At 40.7% G+C, this 22,567-nt stretch overlaps 1 protein-coding gene across 1 annotated transcript in view; it reads left to right on the top strand.

Moving 5' to 3' along the window:
• The window catches only part of LOC110158275 (glutamate receptor ionotropic, NMDA 2A-like), a 457,669-nt gene that overhangs the window by 269,289 nt on the left and 165,813 nt on the right, over positions 1 to 22,567 (top strand). Inside the window, 2 exon segments of the mRNA XM_055158022.1 lie at positions 16,946 to 17,060; positions 19,332 to 19,534. Coding sequence (XP_055013997.1) covers positions 16,946 to 17,060; positions 19,332 to 19,534 — 318 coding nt within the window.

Genomic DNA, 22,567 nt, shown 5'->3' with positions numbered 1-22,567 from the left:
GTACTGGGTCTGTCACCAGCTTCTATCCATGGAGATGTTGCCTGGAATGTTCCACACTATAACATTACACCTATTTATCTCTCTGGACCAAGTTACAGGTCAAATCTGTGGAGAGGCAAGCCCACTCACTCTAAGAGTGCAAGTTTTAGGTCAATAACAAAACATGTTATTGAAAAAAAAATGCAAGATGGATATATTTATTGGCATTCCAGAGCAAGCAACTGGGTCTGGTCAAGTGGTAACAGAGGGAAACAGGCAGATCTTTTCCATTCAAATGTCTCTTATTCAGAAACTAGAGGGACTATTGAAATAAGTAAAGTATCAGAATGTAGGAAAGAGTTACACTCCAACAGGGTCAAGTTAAACCTGTGATATTCTTTCAAGTTGTTGACAAAAATTTTTAAAACTCATGTCGGTAACGGAGGGAATGAAATATGCAGCTTTTTTTGGGCAATAAATCCAAACAGTGATAACTCTTGGTTCTCACTTCCATATCCTTAACAAACTGGTTTGAATATTTGCTTCATATAGTTTTCTACCATATGGTACAAGATTAGGTTGAAAAACCTCTTACTTTTTGAGTCATGAGATTTTTTATTAAGAAAGGTCATGGTAACGGAGGGAAAAGTAACGGAGGGAAAATTGTGCAAACAAGTAGAAGGTGCATGATTTTGTATAATTTGTCAGCTTTTTTCCCCCCAAATACTTTAATATTACTTCAAAATGAAAGGAAACTATTTCTATAAAATATGTCAGTCCTTCCAAGCAAATTTTTATCATTTAAAATTTTTTTTTTTTTTTTTTTTTTTTGAAAAATCATGTGCCTTCATCAACAGTTCAAAGATGGAATAACACAAGATATGATGAAATACATCAGTTTATTTACATGATTTTCAGGTCTTTGAAATTTGGGAAATAATTTTTGTTCCATGTTTCATACATAGTCTGTTTAAAACATATGGAACTTTAGAACCAAAAATGGTACAGAGAAAAGGTCAATAGTTTCATAAACTAGAGTACATATGTATCTGTTCAATACATTTTTATATCAGATGCATTAACTTGAATTTTTGGCCTTGCTGTTTCTTCTGCTTGACCGGGCACAACTACATCTCGGACACAAGCAGATGACGGGTCCTGCACCTGAAAAGTTACACAGTGCACCTTTAAAGAGGGGGTATTATGCTAAATTGACCTTTGGAGTTTTCCATCATGTTATAATGTTCCCTCATCAAATAGTCAGAATAGGTTTTGTAACTTATGACATTTATGGCCAGTAAAAGTCCGATAATGAGAATTTGATCATTCCACCTGAGGCTGCGTTTACATGATGATGGTCTGAACAGAAAACGCAAAAGTGGCATCGCGTCTTCACTTCACAAAAGTGTGTGGAATCCCAGGTCTCGTCCATAGCCGTCTGACTCGCCTGTGATGAACTGGTGCATACAGAATCTGACAGAGGTGATTGCAGATCCTTCTCTGTTCACTAATAGTGTCTCTGCAGATTCTGTACATTTGTTGGGAGCCTCCTGTGAGTTTATTAGAGAAGCTTGAAGGCCTGATGCATGGAAATGATCCGACATGTTTGTTTCTGTGTACTGTATGTATGTGACGTAATCGGTTATGCAATGTGAGCAGATCTGATCGGAGTTTAGTGTCTTGGGCAGTCTAGACGGAGACGCTACAGTGGACCGTATTCAACTTTTCCACTTTAGAGGGTGGTTCGAGATTTTTGCATTTTTAAGCCCCCAAAACGCTGTCACCGTCTAAACGAAAGGCACTTCTGATATAATATGTTGTTGTTTTTACCCTCAAGCGTTCTCGTGTAAACAGGCCCTAATTACGACATTTGTTTACATGCACATAAAAATCATCAAAAAAGCCTGGGAACATGTAGTCGTTAAAGGTTGTATAGAGGATTTTCCAAGGAAAGTGAAATACAGGGACTGCTTGTCCTTTTTCAAATGTTGCACATGCGTGACACCTACCCACTCTCCCACAGTTCCCTAAGTAGAAACACCTCCTCCCGCCTCCTCTTTACCTCAAAACCCCTCAAAAACTGATTTTCTTTAGCAGCTAAGTGACCATGGATTCTTGTCTGCCATCGCCACAAAGTTTGTGCTAACTGTGTGGAAGTTACAGTTCGACAAAGCCACTAAGAACCGCTGCACTGGTTTAGTAAATGGCGTCTTGAGTATGTGGAATGTGAGAGGCATAGTAAACTACGTAATCCCAGCGCACCGGTAAATCAGTTTCTCTAGATACGGAGGGAGTTTGATTGACAACCTCAGGGCCTGTTTACACAAGAACGCTGGTGGATAAAAACGACACAGTATTTTATTTGAAGTGGAGTTCATTTAGACAATGATGGTGTTTTTGAGGCTTAAAAACACAAAAATCTCAAACCACCCTCCAGAGTGGAAAAGTTGAATAAGCTCCGCCGTAGCATTTTCATCTACACTGCCCAAGACGCAAAACTCTGAACTGCTCAGGTTGCGTACGTGTTTACATCACATACACAAAGGACACAGAAACAAACATGTCGGATCATTTCCATGCGTCGGACCTTCAGGCTGCTCTGACAGCTCTAATAAACTAACAGGAGGCTCCCAACAAATGTACAGAATCTGCAGAGATATTATTAGTGAACAGAGAAGGATCTGCAATCACCTCTGTCAAATTCTGGATGCACCAGTTTGTCGCAGACGAGTCACGGATATGGACGAGACCTGGAGAATCAGTCGATGGTGGGACAACTTTGTGGAAGGAGCAGCTGACGAAAATATGCGGCATGAAAACTTCCGTATGTCCAAAGATGCCCTTGTTGTTTTAAGTACAAACATACCCAATTGAATTCCACACACTTTTGCGTCACTGTATGCACGCAGATTTCCTCCCGAAAACGCTCGTCTAAACATGAAATAAAAAAACGCAACGCCACTTTTGCATCTTCTGTTCAGACTGTCATAAACACGTAGCCTAAAAGTAAATCTATCTCTGTCTATCCATGTCCATAGTGGATAAATTTTCATTCTTTTTTTTTTTTTTTTTTTGGTCATCATGATTACAAGACTGCTGCATCTCTAATGCTATTTTGAACTTTCATTGACTTTTCCATGTTCTAATGTTGCTACATCCTCAAAAACAGACGTGGAGTTGTGTTTCGTTTCATTCACACATGTTTGAGTAATCATTTATTATTAGTCTGTCACATCTCCAAAGCTCAAAATGCTCTGCTTAACCTTGTGATGTCATGAAGTGGTAAGCTTTAAGTTAACATCTACCTTTTACTTTGAGTTCGGTCAAGATTGGCAATTCCAGGTCCAAATAATTCAAGTGGAGATGTCTGGAGTTGAAAAGCACGATGGAGCACTTCCTGTATTAAAATATATGTGTGAATGAAACGAAACACAACTCCAGGTATGTTCGCGATGAGGAAACGACATTAGAACCACCAAACCAAAACTCTAAAATGAACTGTCTACTTGAAACACCAAACATCTCCCTGCGGTACTTCACCCGAGTCACCCATGTGAGCCTCTCCTCTCCTTCTCCCATTTTATTCCCTTCTTTTTATTTTTAGACGCTAACCCAAAACCTCAGAGCGCATTCATATATTCAAACGCCCTTATGTACGCTATTTGTGACGCTATCCCCAGTGACGCTACTTTAAAACAAATCAAGGAAGACGGAGGTCGGGAGCTCAAATGGATTCAAAAGTAATTCTCCCGCACATGCATAAGAACGCTGTATCTTTTATGACGATGATGTTTTTTTCTATTACTGAAAGCATTTTTGTGAGTGCTATTGGAAAGGAGTGAAAGGAGACGCGGAGGGCAGGGTTTGAGCGAAAAAAAAGAAAAAAAGGTTGTCAAATAAAATCAGGGAATTGACAAGACGAATAAAACGTTAAAGTGGACCTATTGTGCAAAATCGACTTTTTAGAGCTTTAGAGATGTTATAGTTGTTTCCCGTTCTCATTTATGTTCTCCAAGTTGTATTTAGAGTGATTTGTACATGTTCCGTTTTGTAATTTTATTTTCTGCGTAGGATTATTGTTCATTACTTCTTTGGAATTGGCTCCACAAACTTCTCACTTAAAGGGCCCATATTACTCTATTTTCTGATCTACTGTATGTTCTAATGTAGTTTCCTCATCGTAAACAGACCTGGAGTTGTGTTTTGTTTCATTCACACATGTTTAACACACAAACCTGCATATTTAGGCTGAATTCTGAGTTCTCTCAAACTGAAAACACTCCGTTCTGCTTTGTGATGTCATGTGGTAATAAAATAAGTGCTCCCCACACACCTTCACTAGAATAATTTGGATAATTTCAGCCCTGGAATTGCCAATCTCTACTGAACTGTGAGAATTATTCTCTGTGTTTTTAATGTTTCATTTTAATCATGTTAATTCACCATGCAGTATAGAAGTTGTTCACCTATGTGTTATAAGAGAGGTCAGTGTCCGGACTCTGAAGTGTCAACAAGGCCGAGATATGATGTATTGGACTTTGGGATGTATACGAGACAGAAAAGGGGAGGGTCTGCACCCGTTAACATGAGCCACCCATGATAACATACGTTGGGTCAACATTACTGTGAATTTCCTGCTGAAAATGCGACATCAGCAAGTCAATATTTGACAAGATGGTCAGTATAAAGCTGTCTACTTTTCTGGACTATGGGGGTGATGTAATCAACTTGAATCAGAGACCTGTACCTGCTTGAGCCAATAAAGAGACATGTCTGTGAACTGCTTTAACTCTCCTGGACTCTCTTTAAGACTCTTTTCAGGCCGCCTCCAGGGAAAGCTAACAGAACTAAAAAGTGTTAACCTGAATACTAAAGCTTCATGACTTCACAAGGTGGAACAAAGTATTTTGATTTTTTGAGATGTAAACAGACTAATAATGCAGGATTATGGCAAAAGAGAAATTCAATTTGTTAACTGGACAAATGTTTATTTTGGTTGAAAACATTTCGCAGCTCATCCAAGCTGCTTCTTCAGCTCTGGTCAGACACTCGTGGACACTTCCTTATATCTGCCTGAAGGGAGGAGCTAACTACACTGAAACTACTCTGAAACTAACACCCTACTTGTTTACTGTTTCTGTTATTTAGCTAGGCCTATTCATCTGTCCTGAGTGAGGGGGACATATTAGCAGAATCATTCAGGCCCAAAATGAGGCTTTTCACACCTATGTCCCTGACCTGGCTACCTACCCCTATTGTTCACTTTGTTTTAGGTTTTAGGATGGAGTTGTAAATAGGAGACAGATGATGATGAGTCCTCCATTTCTGTTCAAGGATAGATTGTCTTTCCTAAAAAAAAAAGCTTCTTTAGCTCCTCTCTCAATCCAATTTTTTTCTCTGACTAAAATATGTTAGCCTGATTCATCAGCTGGTTTCACTTCATGGAAACCGTCTGACCTCGCAGCATTAGAACTTGTTCGCTCGACAGTGGGCAAATCCCATAGGAAGAAGGGAAATAACTTTTTTTTTTACTTGATCAAATTCACTAAACATTCTCTTCGTTCCAGTGTGAGATAGTACTTTGACCCCCATAGTGTACTGACCCCGGGGAAACATACCACGATAGTAATGTGAACCCCCCTATAGGATTTTGACTCCCCTTAATTTTTTCTTTAGTAGTTACTTATATGATCATTATTTCTCATGTCATTTACTTTTATTATATATTGCTACATATTCACTTTCTTTTAAGGTATTTTAAGGAATGTTTTGATGGAGAACGACTGGGTATTTATTACAGATACATAACAATCTTGTCACTTTTTATATTGTATTTTACATTGTTATGGTTTTTAGTTTGCTATGTTCAGATAATCCTTAATCATAATGTCAATTTAGGCAATAGTTTGTAAGGATAACGACCTTGAATTTAGTAATGTTGTGTTATTAAATCTTGTCATATCTTCTATTTAACTACTCAGCTGATCGGCCCTGTCTATTTTAATAAGGTTCCAAATCATTATACATCACTTTGATTACCTAACTAATTAATAACTACTTATCTAACTTGCAGTAAAAACTAAGTAATTTTTAACATTCAAAAGTTATAATCGATATAATAAATGCATCTGAGTTCTTCAAAAAACACTTTCAAATATGTTAATATGTTTTAATTTGCAGATATCGTAATAATATTAAAAGTTTTTTCTATAGAATTCAAGTTCTTTATTAATAAAATATAGATTTTCACAGGGGGGTCAATATTCTATAGGGGGGTCAACATACCATAATAGGATACTGACCCCGGGGTCAAAATATTATATGGTATGTTATGTTAAAATCCTATACCACACTGGCTTTAAATCCTTGATCTCGGGAATTGTTGCCAACACAGAATGTCTGTCTTTGTCTACATCCATCTCGATGCTTTGTTTACTGTTGTACTGTGTTACGACCTGGGTGGATCAAACATATAACAGAGGACTCAGGAGGCGAAAAGGTTACAAAAGTAAAAGTTGTTTTTAAGTTAATTTGAATTTACTTTAAAACGCTAAAACCCCTCCCATGCCCAAAAACAAAATAAAAACTGAAAGGTGGACCTGGGGAGCTGGCCAAACAGAACAAAACGATGCGGCACCGGGCCAACCCTGTACAGGGCCGTAGAAGCTGGTGCCGACATCGCTAAAATAAAGGAAAAAAGATATCCCCAAATCTAACCTTACCAACAAAAGGCGAAAACAGGACAGCCGGTCCCACCAGGTCAAACACAAAAGGCTAATAGCAGCTAACAGGCATTGGGCAGCCAAGACAAGGGAGCGCGCAAAGTGACGAGTGCACACCCAGGTGTGCGGAGGGTGATGTGGTGCGCAGGAGCAAGGCCAGCCACGCCACAAAACATACATAAATATAAAAATCCATGCAATGGGCGCCAGTACGTAACACACTGTACCACAAAAGGGACCCAGACAGGCGCAGTTTCCGGGGTTCTTGCAACCCATCTAGTGTATTCTGACTCCTGACCTAGTCCCTGGAGAGAAATTAAATTGAGGGGAGGAACTAGGTGACGCCGGCCTGACTAAAGATCTGTACGTCACTATCCTCAAAGGAGTGGCCCGAGGCTTTTAGGTGGAGATGTACAGCAGACTGAGGTCCACTGCTGCTCTCTCATCTGTGTTGGTACGTCCTCTAATGAAGTGGCTGTTTTGTTTCTCCAATGTAGCGCTCACTGCAGTCTTCACTACACTGAATGGAGAAGACAACATTGCTTTATTTGTGGCTCGGTGTTTTGTCCTGAACCAAAAGGATTGAGGGATTCTTCACACAACACGGGTTTACTCAAACACATGTGAATGAACCAAACACAACTCCAGGTATGTTTGTGAGTCAGTTTGCATAATATAGAACCGTTAAAATTTTTGTCAGGCTCTCAATATTACCAGGCTGCAGGTTGGAATTCTTCACGCGTTCTCCTCTGGTCAGATCATATTTCAGCATTTTGACATCATCCTCCCAACCACATTCGACACAGTGACAGGCGCAATCAAAACCAGCGCTGTCCCTGAACGCTCCCCCCCCCAGTGTGTGCGGCGTGTGCAGTGTGTGCTATGTGCAATGTGTTCAGGGCCCATGGGGATTCTCGCCGTCAGTCTTCATGTACAGCTGCATATGTGTCAGGCATAGAGAGAGGACGGGGCTCTGTATGTCACAGCTTTGTAATATATTCCCACAGGCCACTTTAGGCGCGCCCAGGGGAGAAGATGTCGAATAGTTGGTGCTGTAAAGGGCCCATATTACACTATTTTCTGATCTCTGGTGTAATGTCGTTTCCTCATCATAAACAGACCTGGAGTTGTGTTTTTTGTTTCATTCACAAATGTTTAAGACACAAATCCTGCATATTTAGGTTCTGTTCTTCTCTCAAATGGAAGACGCTCTATTCCACCTTGTGTTGCCATGTGGTAATACAGGAAGTGCTCCACTGTGCTTTTAATCTCCATACATCTTTACTCAAATGACTGAATGATTTATGCCAGTCTTTACTTAACTAAAGGTAAAAGGCTGCTTTTAACTCAAAAACTACCACTACATGACATCATAAGGTAGAACAGAGCATTTTGAGCTTTGGAGATGTAGGGTTACACAAACATGTGAATGAAACAAAACCCCACTCCAGGTTTCTTTTTGATGATAATGATAATGATAAGTAGGAGTGAAATGGTACACAAAAATCACGGTTTGGTATGTACCTCGGCTCTGAGGTCACGGTTCAGTTCATTTTCGGAAAATGCAACAAACAACAAAATGCAAAACCATTTGCTTGGAGTTAATTTGTGTTTATTAAACCAACAATTTGTTTTAACATTATTTATTTTATTATTTTTATTTATTTATTTAAAAAGGGACAATGCACATTAATCAACATCAAAACAATGTAAATGTGCCCAGTTAGCTGATAAGAGCTAATTTGCATCAGTAGTCCCTTTGATAGATGTCAAAAAGGCATCCTAAAAGAAAATACACTTAAATGTTACACATCAAAAATGACACAAATGTACAATAAGATTACAAAAAACTACAATAAAATTATACAAACAGGAAAATAAAATAAATGCAGTGTGCTGCTTGGTAATACTAATAAGTTAAATCAAATATTCTCAAATAAGCAACAAATGTATGAGATATTATAAAAAAAATAAATTCAAACACAAAACAAAACTTACAAAACTTTTCAAAAAGTAAAGTGCAGCACTAACAGTGCCAGCATGAAGTTTTACTCAATCTTCATATTTTTGGCCAGAAAAAACAACTTGTCCACATTGCCTGTAGAAAGTGCAGTTACAGTGTCCCCAGTGGTTGAAAATACACTTTCACTAGGGACAGAGGTTGTGGGTATGGGGGGTGGGGTGGGGCAGAGATGCTGGTGCCGGTGAAAGGCGAAAGTGAGGACCGGGACATGACGACTGTAGTTTTGCGAAGATTCACGTGGTTCAGAGGGACGCAGTTGTTGTCAAGATGGCCTCCCCAACTATAAAGCGCTGCGGGAAACACTGCCCCAAACACGGATGACTTCCCTCGTAAATATTAAAGAGTCGAGCCTTCCGTGTAGCTGCACATGTAGTGGCAGAATGTAAACAAACACAAATTGCGCAAACCCACTCATGCACAGCCCTGCACCGAAGCGAATGTCCCGCACTGAAATGCAGCATGAATACATGTACCGTTACACCCCTAATGATAATACATAACACTTGTATAGTGCTTTTCAAGATACTCAAAAAGGTGGTGTTCGTCAGCTGATTGGGGGTGTGGTGGTGGAGGAGCTCAGAGAGGTAAGCGGGGGAAAGGTTATGGAGGGACTTGTACACGATGCAGAGGAGCTTGAATTGGACGCGCTGGGGGATGCGGATCTCTGAGGACAGGGCAGGAGGTGCGGATGAGGAGGCAGGCAGTGGAGTTCTGAATGTACCGGAGTCTGTTGAAGAGTTTGGAGGGTGAACCGTAGAGCAGCTATTGCAGTAGTCGAGGCGGGAGGTGACAAAAGCGTGGATGAAGGTTTCAGCAGACTGAGGGGAGAGAGATGAACGGAGGCGAGCGATGTTCCGGAGGTGATAGAAGGCAGTTTTGGTGATGTGTTTGATGTGGTGTATAGATATAACATGATTTAAAGTTCACAAGAATCCATTTTGTGTAATACAGAAGCCCTGAGAGGCAAAAGGGGAAAAAAAAAAAGAAGCAGGTCATTTGGGCTCTATTTTCTAAGTGTTTTTTTTTTTTTTTTTTTTATCAGGTTTTAGCGGGACTGAGGTGTGCCCTGACGTGTAGAGCGGCCGTGTTTTCCCGGGAGCGGACATTTTGCATTTTGCGCGTTCTCGTTGCGATGGGATTTGAGAGAGAGAGAGTGAGAGCGAGAGAGAGAAAGACGCTGCGATCATCCAACGGTCTACAACGGACGCACCTCCGGGCCCCTCCCAACAGTCCTGGTTGAGTCCTGGTCCTTTCATGTCTGTTCGGGTCAGGGCGCACCTCAGTCCCGCTAAAACCAGAGACAGTGCGGCGTTCTGTCTTCCAGCCTGGAGCTTTCGTCAGCCACATCAACAGCGGAAAAAAAAATAATAATAATAATTATTGTAGAAAAAAAAAAAATTTTGAAAAAAAAATTTTAGAATTTTTTTTTTTTTTTTTAGAATCTTTTATTTTATTTTATTATTATTATTATTATTTTGTAGATTTTTTTTTTTTTTTTGAGTTGGTGAAAAAAAAAAAAAAAAAAAACACTTAGAAAATAGAGCCCGAATTATTTGCCTCTTTTTTTTTTCTCTTGCTTCTCAGGGCTTCTGTAGTGTAATATAGGACCTATGAGAGAAAATATTATGGTTTTCAGAACTTCAACCGTGGTCATCTGGACTCAATCACGCTGCAGATGCTGGAAATTGTGGCGGATCAGATATCAGCTTCCAAGTTCAGGCGATATCCCATTTTGGTGCAATAATGACGATAGTTGATACTGGCCCAAAAAGTCTCATAATAATAAACTTGGCTATTTATACAGATTTTACAGTAGTTACAAAAGGTGCTTGGATAATTTTGACCTTATGTTGTCATTTATTTTCTAAAGGAAATGATTATATTTTCAGTCTCAGTCCCAGTATCGGTTGATTTTAAGAATTGGCGGATACTTAAAGTCAATACAAACATCAATAGTCTGAGGTACTTCAATTTATCCTATTCCAGTGGTGGAAGAAGTACTCAATTTTGTTACTGTTTATTTTGATAAGTTAAAGTCCAGACACTAGTGCTGACAGTTATCTTTTAAGCGGAATAAACCTTTACATTAATTAATTCTGCTTTAAAATCAGAATAAACCACCCACTTAATTCGGATTTAAGTTTAATTCCAAATAAGTTTAATTCTGAATAATCATTAGGAATTAAGTGTTTGCATGGTCTTTTTAAAGCAGAATTAATTTGTATTCGGAATTCCATTATTTTTAATCCAAATTAAAGCTCTCATGTAAACGGGGCAACTGTGGAACATTCCAGGCAGTGCACGGTTAACTAAGTCCACTTTTGGAGTGAAAGTGCCCTGTCCTCGTTTACAGCTAACATCATTATGGGTTATTATGTCCCTTCTGTGTATTGACTGTCTCACCTTCAGCATACTTAAGCACCTGATTAGCATTTCACTGCCTTGTTACGTGTTGCGTTTCTTCCACAGGTTGAGAATGCGACCGTAAACAGCTGGTGGTTCAAATCTCAGTCCAGCATTCTCTTTCTTCACAAAAACAAATTCCTTTTCTCCTCTTTGCAAACCAATTTTTCTCTCTGCTTAAAGTCTGCGCCTCACTATTCTCTGGTGTAGCGGGTGCTTAGTTTTAACCGTGTACAGTTTCTTCGATCCTTGTGCACCACGGTGAAGGGAACACACTGCATTGCTCTGTTTTTGTGTTGGAGGCTTGTCCTTGGGATGAACCAGTTTCTGTTTTAGTGTGTTAACTGGTTTAAACTAGAGAAATGTTGCATAAAAGAAAGGAAGGAATGTTACAATAAAGGTGCACTGGGTAACTTTCCTGGAGGGAGTCCTGTTTGTCTCCATGGAGATGTCAGTGCTTCGGTTTAAATTGTGGTGAAAGGACCGGCGCAGAGTTCCGCACCTCACGGGGCTTTTGCAGACACCCTGCTCCACGGGCTCGGGGTTCTCTCTCTCAAGTCCAAAATTAGTCCTGGTGTAGTCCTGATTTAGACCTGGTTTATTTCTGGTTTAGCCCTGGTTTAGACCTGGTTCAGTCCTGGTTTAATCCTGGTTTAGACCTGGTTTAATCCTGGTTCAGTCCTGGTTCAGTCACGAAATCATGTACTTCCACTTAAAAAATCCCCACTACACCACTGGTCATTAATATAGTAATACATAGTGATAATAATTTCGATTTGTGTAGCTGCTACAGATGCAGTTTGCTGCTTTGGCTGGTTCGCTCTCTGACTGTCCAATCAGCATGTCTGAATCCGTTGACGTCGTAACTCGTGCTAGAAGACCCTGGTGACACCAAGTCAAAATCTGATTGGGTGAAGCAACAGTTTCATGGACATTTATTTCGTGTTTGAGGCCCTGCAAGAATGGATTGTGAAGGCCTCAGGGACACTTCTTGGACTTTGACCCTGCCTAGCAACAAGTGACGGCTGAAATGTGACTGGTCAAATGCTTTAATATGAAAATCCTTGTCTGGAAGCAGCACAGACATTGGAAAAGCTCCGAAAGGAAGCGGACAGACCATTTGGAATTATTTAATAACAATATAATTAACATCAGCCTGTGATTCAGCTATTTTTTTATTCCAGCAGAGAAGTGCCTTGAAGGCCCTGACAGCCCACCACTGTAAAAATAAATTAAAAAACATCTATTCTTACTGTGAGTGGGGTCGCCTCTCCACAAATCTAACCTGTAATTTGGCTTGCAAGTCTCCATGGAGATTCATAAGTTTATAGCCATACTGCGGAACTTTTTAGGCACATCTCCATGGAGACAAGCAGGTGACGGACCCTTCAACAGGCAAGTTACACAGTGCACCTCTTAAAGGTAACTGTAAATTTCGGCTTGTTTCTATGAATATGTGATTATTTTGCCTTGACTGTTCCACTGTATGGCCTTAACTGAAATATATCTTACTTTTACAGGTGTTTTTATAGTTGGGGGGGGGGAAAAAAAAAAGTATTCTATACTGTGGGGGGTCACCTCTCCACAGATCTGACAATAACTTGAAAGTAAAAGATGTAGGAAACCCTTTATTTTGTTAAATTTGCCTTCATTGCCTGTAAATGTTCCCTGCAATTTGGATAGAATGTTGTGTTGATGACATTTTGATTTAGCACTCAGCACTACTTCCTGTTATTTTTTCTTATTTTACGTTTTTTTTTTCTACAAGCTGCCTCTTAACTGATTTATGATAAATATTGTCCACAGGTACAATCCCACCAAACCAAGTAATAATTAGAAAAAAAACATGAAAATCTGCACTTTACACTTATTTATTTATTTCTTGGTAATCTTTGCCTTCACAGTTTCCCTAACACAATGGGACATGTGTAACTCGGGGTTCTGCTTGATTGAAAATAAGGCGACGGTGAACTCATTTCCAAGTCCCTCCTGTTTGTAAAGCAGTCATTTACTTCCATTTGAAAGTAATTGTGTTGCTTTCGAGTGCTGTTTTCTTTCACAGAAACGCCGGGGAAACTCAAATCAATTATTGCTGCTTTCACTTGGAATCCACGAGCTGGAGACGGCAGCGCTAATATCATTTTAGTGCATGAAGAGAGGGTGGGACAGCGGAGGGAGGGCGGGAGAGGGCTGGACATGAATGGGAGATGACTCCGTGTTCTGTGTTATAAAAATGTGTTCAAGATTAAATATGAATTTCAAATGTTAGAACCAATGCATCTTGGACCGGTGTGTAGAGAAATGTGAGCACATGCAGAATAAACGGATTACCTGTAAATCAAATAAAAATGTAACTGTAAATTGTAAAAATTGTAAATCCAATATTGTTTTGATGAAGTTAGACTAGTTTAAGCTTATTTACTCTATTTGTTTAGTAGACTGAGATCATTGTGGCCAGGCTGTTTAGGTTTATTGGTAAAATGTACAAACTAGCAGCTGGTTACAAAAAAGAAATCAAACTAGAACAATTTAAATATCTCAACACAACTAATATTACAAGTGGTTTCTCTAAAGTCAACACAAACTGCTACTTTTAATGACTTTTGGAGTTCTTGTTTGATTTCTTTTTTGTAAACAGCTGCTAGATTGAACTTTTTACCAAGAAACCTAATTTGCAGTGGGGGTTGAATCATTTTGATTGTAACTATACGTACATTTGTATGAATGTAGTGTGAGGGAGTGTTGGTGATGGTCAGAGGAGCCAGTGGCACGAATTGCCAGCCTTGCTTCTGTTAGGCTACGTTCAGACTGCAGCCTGAAGTGACCCAAATCTGATTTTTTGGCCCCTATGTGACCTGTATCTGATCTTTTAATGACAGTCTGAATGACACAGATCCAATTTTCTCAAATGCGACCCAGGCCACTTGGATATGTGCTCCTAAAACCGATACATATCTGATCTTTTGACATGCGACTTCAGTGTGAACGGCCAAAGCGCATTCATCCGACCAACACGTTATCAACAAGCCACAAACGTCACTATTCTGCGCTGAAGTAGGCGAAAATTGTTAATGAACTCCGTGTCACTGAAGCGAAGCACATCACCACTCACCACTCTTGTCTACGTCTCCACATCCACACGTTCCTTTCAACGGACATTGCTGCCACTATCCCACAAAATGCCAAAAATCTCCTTAATCTCCTCCTTAAAACAAGTAAGTTGTTCATGTTCTGACTCCGGTACGAGAGAAACTTTAAAATCTCCAGGTGCTCAATGCTCGCGTCCATGTTTGGACAACTTCCGTAAACACAGAGCACGCTCGCTGCGGTTGACGTCATCGTGTCTCCAGTGCACATGCGGGACACTTTCGGGCCATTTAACGTTCACTACTGGAGTCACATACAAGTCACATTTAATTGGAAATGTGAACGACCTCGCAAAAACATTGGATTTCACAAAAAAATCGGAATTGAGCATTAAGCCCTGCAGTCTGAACGTAGCCTTAGTCTGCCCCAGGGCAGCTGTGGCTACAACAATATCTTCACACCACAAAGTGTGGAGTGAATGAATAATGCACCAAACTGTAAAGTGGCTTTGAGAGTGTGGAAAAGTGCACTATAAGACTAATGCATTTTAATATTTTGACTTGAAGAGAGATTTGTGACTAATTTTCTGTTCTTCACTGGCAAATATTTAATCTAAAAAAAAAAAGAAAGCTAAAATGGTAATTAATGCAAGACCTTTGTGTCCATTTTATTCAATATTTTAATTTGTTCAGGGGAAGTTGTGACATCTTATTTGACATTTTTATACTTTTCCTCTTCGTAATTTAATGGAAAGTGAAACGTGTAATGAATAACCTTTATAGAAAATGAATGAATACATTTTCTGTGCATGAAACAAAGCTATGAAATATCCATGATTATACTGTGAGACAGGTTGCTATCGGAAACGTGCCAAAGTGCATTTTCTACTATTCACAATGATATGATCTCAACCTGTAATATTATTTAATGGAGTAGTTTGTAACTTTTCTGGTGGAGGCTTCACCAACCTGCTGGTGCTTAAGGTGATGTAGCTTTGTCTGAAATGTTCTGCAGTATGGCTTTAAATCTAATCTATCGCCATGGAGTCAAGCAGGCGACGCCATTTGTATCACCAAGTTACAAGTCAGATCATTTCAAAGTCGACTCGCAGTAGAGTGAAATACTGTGAAAAGGTAGTGCAAAATTGAATAATTGCAAGATAAGTTTAATCAGCCTGATTCATCAGCCGGTTTCACTTCGTAGAAACCGTCTGACCTCGCAGTGTTAGAATTTGTTCGCTCGACAATAGACGGGTACTTTTTTATTATTTAACCTATCGCTGATATTTGGTCGTGATGTATGTGTTGTGTCAAAAAATTATATATTTCTTGAAGATAAATAATGAATCAATTTGCAAAGCCCGATGAGTTTTTGGAATATAAACCAAGGTTTATTCTTGTTACAGCAGATACGGACAGGGCCTAGGTCTGTTCTGGCCAAAGAGCAACAGCCTCTCCCCCCAGCAGCATGTTCCTACTACATCTCCCACCATCTCCCCCAGTCTCTGCCCATGTATCTCCCCAGAGCATTTGAGCTCTCAGTATTTATACAGAAATACAAGTTACATACATATCAAAGCAGAGTGACTTTGGTTTCAGAGGCTGGTGCTAAATGAACATACAGTTGATGATAACAAAGGGCTTCCTGAAGGCGGAGACAGTTGTGCCTGATGAACCTTTACACATGTTAATGACTGGTCTGAGTTTCAAGTAGAAATCACATTCATTTACACAAGACAGATGAGAGAAATCTTTCCACAATTTAATTTTTATCACAGTATGTAATGCACCGCTAATGAGGCTAACTGGTATATTAAGCTTTTCCCAAATCCCGTAGGAAGAAGGACAATAACGTATTTCCCCTTGTTTATGAAGAATCCCTCAGTTGTTCAGGTAGAATCCAGTGTGAGGAGAAATTCAGTTTGGTTGAAGACGTTTCACAGCTCATCCAAGCTGCTTCTTCATTTCTGAACTGAGCTGAGAAACGTCTTCAACCAAACTAACTTTTGTCCAAACTGAATTTCTCCTCGCAGTCTTTCCCCTTCATCAAATATTTTCTTTATTCCAGCTTTAAATCCTCGATCTCGGAAATCGTTGACAACACAAAATGTATGCCTCTTCGCTGATTGGCTGGTGCCCGAACTTGCACTTCCGGGGGTTTTTACGAACCGTCTGGTGTATTGCGATTCCTGACCTAATCGCTGGAGAGAAATGAAATTGAGCGGAGGCACTAGGCACTGGCTAAAGTTTAATGCCACAGAGTGCATCTTTAACATGTACATAAATTACACAAAACACTGCTCCCGGTCTACTTAGATGGTTAGGAAAAAAAACAACAACACTTTGGCTGAAAGCTTAATTTAGCACATCTCCTTGACGCAAACTAATTGTGTAGATGAGAGAATTTCCTCGTTCTCCGGCGGAGAGTGGGAGCCTTGTGTGTCAGTGTTTAGCGCGGGCTGTGTTTGCTGAGCAGCGAGTGAGTAAGGCAGCTCCACCGGCCCCTTCCGTCTGCCTGTGCTGCGTGGACCAGTTTGTGCTCACATCCAAGCCAAGCAAAGTTGACGGGGGAGAGAGAACACCCTTGACCCATCCACCTCCACACCAACGCTTTGCTCATGCGCACTCCCATCACTCCGGGCGCTTTCAAACATTTTTTTTCCACTTCTCTGACAATATTCTGACCTATTTTGAATTGATTTTTTGTTTTATTTTTATTTATTTTTCCACAGACATATGATGCACACATGGAATGACGGCAGAGACCTGTCCTTCACCCCGGACGGATACCAGGCCAACCCCAAACTGGTGGTCATCGTGCTGAACCGGGAGAGGAAGTGGGAGAAGGTAATGCCATACGGAGACATGATTCGGTGGAATATGCAAGCGCTGAGTCAGTTGCCATGGTAACTTGCGCTGCATAGTTTCCACTTTGAGCAATGCAAAAATATTATGATCGCAATATGGACAATGGAACATGAAGTATCTGCGGTCTGGATTAACTATAATGACAAGAATAGAGCAGTGTGCAAAAGTAGTTTGTAAAAGAAAAAGTTTATTGCCCACACAGCCGGGGGGAGAAAGAGACAACTCAAGGGAGGGATGGAGAGGAGGAGAGCTGAGAGGAAAGAGAAAGAAGATGCTGAACAATGCTATAAAGAACACCTCATCATAAAATTATCTTAAGAACTTCGACAAAACAGTTTGTTAGAACAGCATTAAACATATGTAGTTTTACTGGCAAGTTTGCTGAAAGCTATATAAAATACAAAATTAACTCTTGTGAGCTTTGAAGGTTGTTATAATGGTGTTTCCTCCTAAAAAAAACAGACCTGGAGTTGTGTTTTGTTTCATTACAACTCTGCATTATTAGTCTGTCTACATCTCCAAAGCTCTAAATGCTCTGTTCCACTTTGTGATGTCATGAAGCGGTAGTTTTCAAATTAACAGCTACCTTTTACCTTTAGGCCCCGTCCACAATAATATGTATTCGAGTTGTTTTTGTTGTGGATGCAGTGTTCGTCCACACTAATCCAATTCCAGAGATGGAACGATCTGGTGCCACCAGCTCCCACAGATTCATTTGAGTACGGATCTGATCCGGCACTGTGTGGACGCCTGAAAATGCTGATACGCTGATGTAGGTAGTAATTCACTGCCAAACACTAAGAGGTTGGAATATATTCATATATTCAGTCTATGTGTATGAGCTGCAGATGTATAATCTCTGAAAAGTTTAACATGAACCATTTCCAACATGATAGAAGCACAGACCAGACTCACCATCAGCAGAACATCCCTCTGTCACAGAAAGAACACTCATATTCCACTGAGTCGTGTCCTTTAGTCTGACAGAAGCTGAACCGCATCAAAGCACAATAGCGAGCTGTTTTTTGAATGCTTAGTTTATGCAAATTAGCCATGTGGTTTTAAGTTTTGTTTGTGTAAAACGTAAACAAATATGCTCAAAGCTGTGTGGATAGGGAAGGATTGCGGACACACAAACAATGTGTCTGGACACAGATGGTTCCTGATACAGTGATACGGTGATATGCGGATTCGTTTCAGTATAAACGGGGTCTTAGTTCAGTAGAGACTGGAAATTCCAGGGCTGAAATCATCTTAATGATTCTAGTGAAAGTGGAGTTACAGTCTTAAACTGTGTTTATCTTAAACACGTGTGGATGAAACAAAACACAACTCCAGGTGTGTTTGTGAAGAGGAAACATTATCACACAGATCAGAGAATAGTGTAATATAGACCCTTTAAACAGCAAATTCTACCATAGAATTTTGACCTGAAGTCCAGCCAAACTTCAAAATATGGTCTTTTGACATTCATTTTTGATAGAACTACACGATTAAAGGGCTCATATAAGACTATTTCCGATCTATGTTATAATGTTGTTTCCTCATCACAAACACCTCTCAGCCTGTCCCAACAGTGAGTCCTGGTTCAGTTCTGGTTTAGCCCTGGTTTAGCCCTGGTTTAGTCCTAGTTCAGTCTTGGTTTAGTCCTCCTCTTCAGTCCTGGAATCAGTCCTAGGTTAGTCCTGGGTTAGTCCTGGTTTAGTCTTGGTTCAGTCCATGGCGTATGCAGTGCAAAGGTTTGATATAATCTCGGGTTAACGGGCAGGTGCGGGCAGGTGCGAGCAGGTGCGAGCAGGTGCGGGCAGGTGCGGTGCTGTACTGTGTGAGTGCTGGTCTCCAAAAATGGACCTGTGCAGTACTCTGCGCTATAGGGCTCCATTACGGAATAAATGAATCTTCGGTTCGTTACATAAAGAAGGAGGAAAATAACGGAGCAATATGTTTTAAGAAGGATGTAAAAAAGGGCTAACTGTCCTGTCTGAGAAAAGTGTAGAAACTGTGTGGTGAGGGGTTTTACAGCCTTAAAACATTTATAATAATTGTAAAATATAAAGTTGACTACTTTTAACCTACTGCGGGTTATTTTTAGAACATAACCCCCGCGATAAACGAGGGACCACTGTCACTGACCTTTAAATGTTGCAAATACATATTCCAAATATAACACTTGTATTATTTATTCAAGTAGCACTACCTGCCGGCTTTGTACACCACTTATTGACTCTTTTTTCTTTCTCCTGTTGTCAGATGGGGCGCTGGGAGAACGGGACTCTCGCTCTCATGTTTCCAGTGTGGCCTCGGTACAACTCTTACGGAGATGAGGACGCCGACGAAAACCACCTGTCCATCGTCACCCTGGAGGAAAAACCCTTCGTCATCGTGGACAACGTGGACATCCTGACGGGCACCTGCATGAGGAACTCTGTCCCCTGTCGGAAGCACATCAAAGAGTAAGACTGCGCTTGTAATTGAACACCTGTAGGGTCTGAACACCTGCAGGCTCCAGTGTGTATAAATATGTTTCATTACACCGTACTCCAGCAGGATTAATATACTGGTGTAACTCTGGGTATCTGCAGGGTTTGTACACGACTCCCTGAACGGCTGCAGGCACTCTACACAAAATTCTGTGTACCAGCAGGAAATATGTAATTAGGAAGGAAGTTTGTAATTAAAGCTCGTCCTTAGCTCTCAGTATCCCTTTGGATCATCAGTAGTATTCAGAGGCATGAGTTGTTTGGCCACTAGCGCAGCTTTAGAAGAAGGAAAGCAGGTTGAAGCACCAAGCCCAGCCAATCACCCCAGAGCAACGTAGCTCTTTCTTACACTTTGCAATAGATAAAATGTTTTCTAATTAGCTGACAGTTCACAAAAGTTCTTCTTTGCAGTATTTACTAATTATGAGAGAAGAAGTTGGGTATTTCAACTTTAAGACACTGTACACAAGGTATTTCCTGCAAGGAATAATCCAAAATATACTAGTACATTTTTTATTTGTGATGCACTTGAGAGGTACACCTGCCTCTGTACACCTGCCACTACACCTGCCACACTACACCTGCCACTGTACACCCTGCCTCTGTACACCTGCCACTACACTGCCTGCCACTACACCTGCCACTGTACACCTGCCTCTGTACACCTGCCATTGTGCACACCTGCCTCTGTACACCTGCCTCTGTACACCTGCCTCTTTGTACACCTGCCTCTGTACACCTGCCTCTGTACACCTGCCTCTGTACACCTGCCTCTGTACACCTGCCTCTTTACACCTGCAACTGTACACCTGCCTCTTTACACCTGCCTCTTTACACCTGCACACTGCCTACACCTGCCTCTGTACACCTGCCTGACACCTGCCACTGTACACCTACATGTTCCGTACACCTGCCACTGTGCACCCGTCAGTACCTCTGAGCACCTGCCTGTGTGCACCCGTCAGTACCTCTGAGCACCTGCAGGGGCCGTACACAGTGTAAAGCGTCTCCGCGCTCGGGCCCACTCGCTTTCATTACATAAGCATGAGTCACGGCGTCCGTCAGGAGGACTTCCCCCAAACACAGCGCCCGTCTCTGCGCTGATGAGATGAGCTGTACACACAAAGTCACTCCTGGGGCGAGATTATTACATTTATGATCTACAGCCTTCACTTCGCTGACAATGTGAAATGAACCATCACACTGTGTAAATATATACTCCCTCCACGCGCACAACCCTTAAGAATGACCTTGCGAGCTAACTCATAATAATGATTACAATATAAGGTTTAGCATACTTGTAAGGGGTATTATATTAATCGACGCGGAACGAAGGATAAAGTATGCGCAGTGGTTTTCATAACAAGGATAATGCAGAGTGAATCCATGCATTTCACAAAAGGCTAAAGGACCCATATTACACTATTTTCTGATCTATGTGATAATGTTGTTTCCTCATCGCAAACAGACCTGGAGTTGTGTTTTGTTTCATTCACAAACACAAAATGCTCTTGTCATGTCATGTGGTAAAACAGTGTCAAAAACAATGTAAAACAATGTCTCTACTCATTCTCTACGGTGGGGAAGTGTCACAACCAATATTTGGGGAAGACAAAATTGTCCCTACCAATATTTGCCATTTTGTTTTAACAAACAAAAATATACATTTATTCCGATATTTTTCCAAACTCAGTAGTATTAATTTAACATGGTTTAGTTCACATTTTATTTATTAAAGATGTATTCGGTGATATGACGACAGGGTTACTCCTGCCGCTGTTTCATTGGCTGTAACAGACTGATGTCATTAGTGGAGCCAAGAGCCTAAACTGGGGAAGTGACAGGACAGGACCAGCACCTGAAGATGTTGTCTTGAGCAGGTGTGAGTGAAGATGCTGCACCAAACTTTGAAAAACTTTTCAAAAGGAACTTACTTGGCCTCATCTTTATTTACGTGGCCTCTTCTTCAATTAAACTTGACGTTAATGACTCGTTGTGAAAAAAGAGTGATTATCGCCACAAGTGCACCTCCCAAACAGAGCCCTACTCGTGCGCTGTTAGCAGACAGAATCTGTTGACAATATAAAAATGTTTGGACATTGGCATAGTAAAATGTTTCAGTTTAATTTTCAATTTTCACATCAGGTTTGTGAAGTTGCATACAATTTTGTATTGTGTCTTTTTTATATTTATGAGAATAGGCTCTATTCGCCCTTACGTCACAGATGTTTGGAAAGATGCAATGACATCTTCAGGTGTAGTTCGCAACACTGGGCTCGACTGTGATAAAACCCACTGATGTAAACGTCATCGTAAAATGAAGTACTGTTTGGAATCATCTTGAATTTGGCGTCTCATCTCTTCTAATCGCAGTGCACTCGGAGTTGTGCGTCAGTGGGGAAATGATAAAAAATGAGGTTTGGTTGTAAGTGTTGATTAGCTGAACATAACAGAACACTACAATGACATGGAGATGAAAAAAACTGGGCCATTTACTCATTTTTCCTAGATTTTGTCAGACTTACTACTGCAAACAGAACCTGCCGGAAGTTGTCATCGCTTGTTCCCAGGAGTCTTCCTGGTTTGTGATGTAAGCGTGAATAGAGTCTATTGTTGTGTGAGAGCTTGTGGGCGGAGCATTGGACATGATCGTACTGCTAAGGTTATGTTTACACTGAAACGAAACACCGTATCACCCTAACGGAAATGATCTGCGTCCAGACACGTCGTTTCTGTGTCCGCAAGTCTTCCCTATCCACACAGCTTTGCACATATTTGTTTTTGTTTTACAGAAACAAAACTTAAAACCACATGGCTAATTTGCATAAACTAAGCGCTTCAAAAAATAGCTCGCTCCTTGTGCGCTGATGCCGTTCAGCTTCTGTCAGACTAAAGGACACGACTCAGTGGAATCTGAGTGTTCTTTCTGTGACAGAGGGATGTTCTGCTGATGGTGAGTCTGTTCTGTGCTTCTGTTGCGTTGGAGATGGTTCATGTTAAACTTTT

This window comes from Boleophthalmus pectinirostris, unplaced genomic scaffold (assembly GCF_026225935.1).
Source record: "Boleophthalmus pectinirostris isolate CB_2022bp ecotype Guang Dong unplaced genomic scaffold, ASM2622593v1 HiC_scaffold_22, whole genome shotgun sequence".
NCBI classification, from domain to species: Eukaryota; Metazoa; Chordata; class Actinopteri; order Gobiiformes; family Gobiidae; genus Boleophthalmus; species Boleophthalmus pectinirostris.
Note: the sequence above shows the minus strand (reverse complement) of the source record. Positions and strands in the feature narration are given on the sequence as shown.